The following is a 5815-nucleotide window of genomic DNA, read 5'->3' as shown; positions in this document are numbered from 1 at the left end:
CCAAAAGAATATCTATTTCAACAACCAGTACACTGTATATAATGTCACTAAGAGATATGAAACAACAGTTACCACTTACTGAGTTTTCACTATATACCAGGCAAGATATGGGAAAAACACATAGACTATCTAATTTGGTTCCCAAAGAATATGTGTAACTACTAGACTGTGAACCACAATGTCCATCATTCGAGCCCATCAGATGTTCTGCGGGAGAAAGATGAGGTTTTCTGCTCCTGTGAAGATTCAAAACCTCGGAAACCCTATACAGGGTCACTATGAGTTAGAACAGACTTGGTGGCACTTTAACAACAATCCCATTTTAGTATAAGTAAAAGACTCTAAAGAAGCCAAGTAACTTGCCCCTAAGTTACTTAGCTATAAGCAACAACTAACAGCTCAGGTCCATATTCCAAAGTCCATGTTCTTAGAATGCACACAAAGAGCATAAATTATCTCTAAAGAATAAGAGGGCATTTGTATTTCTATTTCATATACACTTCCAAGGACTTTTGTTTTGTCACAACCATCATTATAATTTACACATAGTATTAACAAAGAAATTTTTATGGAAGTTAAAACAGATGATCACCAAACATTTGGGAGTCACCCTATAAAAAAGCTCCAAATACATTAAAATGAAAAGTTTTGCTAAATTATTGACAGACCTTTGTAGCACTGTATAACCCATAAATCAACGTTTTAGTATATGCCAGGGGGCTTCTAAAAGTTGTGGAAGACACCCTTCAAGACTGAGACTCAAGGGGAATACATGAGCAGGCATATGGTCTTGCTGGTGACCACACTGGTCTACCAATAAGGGGAGGTGGGGGAAAAACAGCATGTAGCTGTGAGCTAAGTCCAATCATGTTCCACAGACTCCTGTCCACCTAGACTGAGACCTGGTTGGTCAACAGTATGACAAGACCTGGAAACTCCTGGGCCCCAGGACAAGGACATGGCCAGAGGACTAGAGTGGAGAGAAGTGTCCAACTGATATGTAGTGAGGGGAAATGCACAAGAACACCCATACTTGCAAATAACACGCATTTGACCTGGCTTCAATGGCTGGATGATCAGAACTCGAGTACAGGAAGAAAGAAGAAGAAAAAAGAGTAATCCGCTACAATTTGATGAACCTGACCTATACTTATGGATGTAGTAGCTCAAAAGAGGGAACTAATCTTTACAGCAAGGATCATTCCCACCACCTCAGTACAAAGGGTTGTCAGGGATGGGCAACTTAGACATTGGCTACTCAAAATGGGTGGCTTTGTAGTACAAAGGCACAAAGTGACTGGCTTACAAGTTTTCAAGAGGGAGCCTAGTTTCAGAGAGTATGAGTAAAGGTAGACTCTCCACTGAAGTGGTTTCCAACCTATCTAGACGGGGCTGGTGAAAGGAGATGGGGATCAGACTCTTTGTGGGTCAATAGTGAATAATTGCTATTAGGACTGATTGTGAGTGTTGCAAATGCAAAGGCAGACATTTTGTAACAAAAGGAGTGGAGCGGTTGATCTTGTAGTCCAGGACCGGAGGACTCTGGGACCATCAAGAGAGAAAAGCAGAGTGTGGGATCCTATCCAGAGAAGCAGTGATGCCAGAGATGGAGGAAGAGATGATGACATGGAGAGATGGAGTGGCTAGGAACCCTGGACTCAGGGAGGGAGAGGGGCTGTGTGCTGAAGGCCAGGGGGTGGATTTGTGGGGTGTGTCCTTTGGTAAAAAACTGAAGGAATGGAAGAAAATGCTGTTGAATGATGATGCAAGGAGGGGATTGTAATCATTGCAATAAAATGAAATTTGGTAAGAAGAATATAAAGCTGATGTTGTCCCATGTAAACTATCAATCAAGTCACACACACACACAAACGCTGAACAATTCAATTATCTTTCAATTGCATTTTTCCAGGAACTTTTAGAAGCCCTCTGGGACACACATATATTGTTTTAAAATTTCTTCCCCTTAGAAAGTGAATTAACTCATATATATAGGAGCTCTGGTAGCGTAGTGGTTACGAATTGGGCTGCGAACCACAAAGTCAGCAGTTCGAAACTACCAGCTGTTCCGTGGGAGAAAGATAAGGCGTTCTGCTCCCGTAAAGATTTACAGCCTTGGAAACCCTGTACAGGGTTGCTATGAGTCGGAACCGACTCCACGGCACATAATAACAACCCATAGCGACCCTGTATATGGTGAGCTTGAACTGCCGACCTTGCAGTTCAAACGGCTTTGCAGTCTGGCGCATTAACCCACAGCATCACACCAGGACTCTACATATGTGAATATGGTGGTTGGTGGTTATGTGCTGTGGAGTCGGTTCCAACTCATAGCGACCCTGTACAGGGTTTCTGAGGCTGTAAATCTTTATGGGAGCAGAAAGCCTCATCTTTCTCCAGCAGAACAGCTGGTAGTTTCGAACTACTGACCTTGCAGTTTGCAGCCCACTTCGTAACCACTACGCTATGTGGATATGGAGCGCTTAAAATGTGGTGAGTCATGGTGTGTTGTTACAGAATAAGCACTTAACTGCTAACCACAGGGCTAGTGGTTCAAACCAGCCGCTCCTTGGAAACCCTATAAACGGTCACCATCAGTGGAAACTGCTCCAAGGGAACTTAACACTCCAAAGTTAGATGTTGTTGTTGTTAAGTGCCAAGTCAATTCTGACCCATAGCGATCCTGTATAGGGTTTCCTAGGAGCGGCTGGTGAGCGTGAACCACCTACCTTGTGGTTCAAACAAACTTTGAAAGGCAGCGCGTTAACCCACAGTGCCACATCAGGACTCCCAACAAAATTTAGATGTACAGAAAGTAAAAATACACTCCGGATTTTGAAGACTTAGCACCAAAATGAATGTGAAAGATCTCAAGAGTAAACCTTCATTATGAATTTCATGTTAAGTATTATTTTGGATGTTAAATAAAATACATGTTAAATTTAATTTTAATTTAAAAAATATGGGTACTGAATCTTAGAAATTACATACTGAATTGCAATTATATTTTAAAATTATCTCAGCCCTTATATATAATTTTACAGAACTTCAATGAAATAAATTTGATTTCACCTGGATAGTATCTGATGGTCCTGTTTATATTCAAAAAGTGTTTTTCTTTTTAATAAATGTTGCTCGAGTTGTTTTCTTCTTTGCTCTAAATAACAAAAGAAAAGATCTACAGGTAAGTATTAGCTAAATATTGTTGACTGAAGATTTTTACTTAGAAAGTTGTATACGAGCAGAAAACTTCCCAATTCCTTTGCCTTTGAGAAATAATATTATTATCAGATTGCTAACCACTCTGTAAAATAATTACACTCTTACTGCCTGATGGTAAAGAATCTGAAATACCGTATTTTCAAACAACGGTTTCTGAACACCAGGCTAAATGGTAGGGGCGTGACACCAGACCCCAACTTGTGTCTGCCTACTAAGGTGTCAGAAATGGGTCGGGTGAGTCACTTCAGTTTCTTTCTCTTTGCCCTCAAGTAGGACAACGAAATTAGCACCCGAGAAACCCCAGGCTTCCAGAATGTCTATAAGGTGAAATTTGTGTTCAATTTGGAAACTCAAAACTCCATCCTCGCAGGACCTGGCGCCAGAGATCGGCCAGCGCAGGCGCAGTTGGCCTTCGGGCCCCGCTCCGCAACCAACGGCCCAGCGGAAGCCAGCCAACCTCGCAGCGAGCGGGGAGGCGTTCAATCCGGAGTCACAGCAGACTGGGCGCTACGCTTTTATTACCCATTTCACAAAGGCCAAGACAGGTCTGTAGAGACCAAGCGCCTGGCTCAGGGTTCTCACGCACCACGCCAGGGGTAGAGTTGGTCTGCAGAACGCGTGCTCAAACTCCGAGCTCGCGGAGCCCATTAGCCCACCGCCCCGCCCGATCCCCTCCGGCTCACGACCCGCCTTCCGCACCCGCCGCTGTACCTTCACCTTTGAACGCACGCTGGGTCCTCTGACTAGGTGGTAGCTGCAGGTCCCGGGGAAGGGCCGGGATGCTCATGGCACGACGGAACGGAAACCCGTGTCTTCTGCGCCGGACTGCATAAAATTCGCCCAAGCAAGCAGTCCCGCACACTTACGACACGCGTAGGGTCTGCCCAGAGACGATGCGAATGCCGCCGCCGCCGCCCATTGGTCCGGCTAGAATTGAAAGGACCAATGGCCGCAGAGGGGCGGAGCCCAGGGTGCGGTTGTCAAGTGGGTTCTTGTTCTTCAGTGGTCTGTTAATAGGGTTCTGCACAGACTGTCAGTTGTTTTTAGTGACTTGTAGCCGATTAGGACTCACAGGGGTCACGTTTAGGATTTCCAAGGGGGTGGCTGGTGGGTTTGGACTGTCTAATTTGCCTTTAGCAGTATTGTGCTTATCCTACAGCCCCACAATCAGGACTCCAGATTAAACAATGCCTTTCATACAGCCTGGAAGGAGTCCCCCAGCTGTATACATTTACTTAGTTAATAATGATTAAAATGCCTACTGGGAAGGATAAATTCTGGATAGCTAACCACAAGGTGGTCAGTTCAAACCCACCAGCTGCTCCTCAGAAACTCTATATAGGGCTTCTATAAATTGGCTGCAACTACACAAAGATTTACACCCTCGGAAACCCTGTACAGGGTCGTTATGGGTCGGAACCGACTCAACGGCACTTAACAACTTAACAACAACACAAAGCTTAACCACCACCACCACAACAACAACTAAGTGAGGGCAAACAGTGAAAGCAATCAGCTGCTAAAGAAAGATTGGGTAATTACACACATAAGCACCTTGGAAAAAAGACCTGATGATCTACTTCTAAAAAACAGGCCAATGAAAACCTTGTGGAGCACAGTTCTATTCTGGCACACATGGGGTTCGCCATGAGTTGAAGTTAGAGTTGACTCACGATCATTGGTTTGTTTTTCTTGGTTTTATACCAGGATTAGAGTTGACAATTTCAATCACGGCATATGCATACTTCAGCTGGAGAAAGAGTAAGGAAGACTGAAGAATTGATGTCTTTGAATCGTGGTGTTGGTAAAAATAATGAAAGTTAGAGTAAGTCAATATTGCTACAAAATCAGAAAATGTTATTAAAAATATAAAAATGTGAAGGTATTGTTTCTCAACAAATCCTCCACGTACACTTCTCAAGGCAGTGTCTCCATCTCTTTAACCATTCCCTGAGGAACTCTTTGATCTTGATGTGTTATAATTAGGGGCTGTGGAGTTTGTTCATACTCATAGGGAATATATGCACAACAGAACAAAACACGTAGTGATCTAGTGCTACTATAACAAATGCCACAGGTGTGTGACTTTAATGAATAGAAATGAATTTCCTGACTTTTGTGAGGAGCATCGAGTCATTTTTGGACTCAGAGCAACACTTGTTGTTGTTAGGTACAATCGTGTCGGTACTGACTCATAGCGACCTTATGCACAGCAGAACAAAACACTGCCTTATCCTGGACCAACCTCACTGTTGCCACGCTTGAGTCCATCGATGGCTGCAACTTGCCCAATCCATCTCATTGGGGGTCTTCCTCTTTTTGCAGACTCTCCACCTTACCAAACATGATATCCTTCTCCAGCAACTGGTCCCTCCTGACAATATGTCCAAAGTATGAAAGATGAACTTTGGTCATCTTGGCCTACAAGGGGCACTCTGGCTGCACTTCTTCCAAAATGGATCTTTTGGAAGTTAGTTCTTTTGGAAGCCCACGGCACTTTCAATGTTCTCCTGCAACACCATAACTCAAAAGCATCAATTCTTCTGTGGTCTTCCTTATTCACTGTCCAGCTTTCACAAGCCTATGTTGTTAT

General features: G+C 43.7%; 2 protein-coding genes across 2 annotated transcripts in view; one reads left to right on the top strand and one right to left on the bottom strand.

Annotated features, from left to right (window-relative positions):
• LOC102837202 (cdc42 effector protein 5-like) overlaps positions 1 to 1922 on the top strand; it is a 2561-nt gene extending 639 nt beyond the window's left edge. Inside the window, exon 2 of the mRNA XM_006877426.1 lies at positions 1913 to 1922. Coding sequence (XP_006877488.1) covers positions 1913 to 1922 — 10 coding nt within the window. The remainder of the gene's footprint in view (positions 1 to 1912) is intronic.
• CKAP2 (cytoskeleton associated protein 2) overlaps positions 1 to 4009 on the bottom strand; it is a 21564-nt gene extending 17555 nt beyond the window's left edge. Inside the window, exons 1-3 of the mRNA XM_006877423.1 lie at positions 3940 to 4009; positions 3073 to 3157; positions 2152 to 2154 (exon numbers count right to left, since the gene is read on the bottom strand). Of these exons, the coding sequence (XP_006877485.1) occupies positions 2152 to 2154; positions 3073 to 3157; positions 3940 to 4009 (158 nt within the window). The remainder of the gene's footprint in view (positions 1 to 2151; positions 2155 to 3072; positions 3158 to 3939) is intronic.
• Positions 4010 to 5815: the final 1806 nt, after the last annotated feature.

The sequence above is a fragment of the Chrysochloris asiatica genome, unplaced genomic scaffold (genome assembly GCF_000296735.1).
Source record: "Chrysochloris asiatica unplaced genomic scaffold, ChrAsi1.0 scaffold00494, whole genome shotgun sequence".
NCBI lineage: Eukaryota > Metazoa > Chordata > Mammalia > Afrosoricida > Chrysochloridae > Chrysochloris > Chrysochloris asiatica.
The sequence above is the reverse complement of the archived record's forward strand: the minus strand, read 5'-3'. Positions and strand labels throughout refer to the sequence as shown.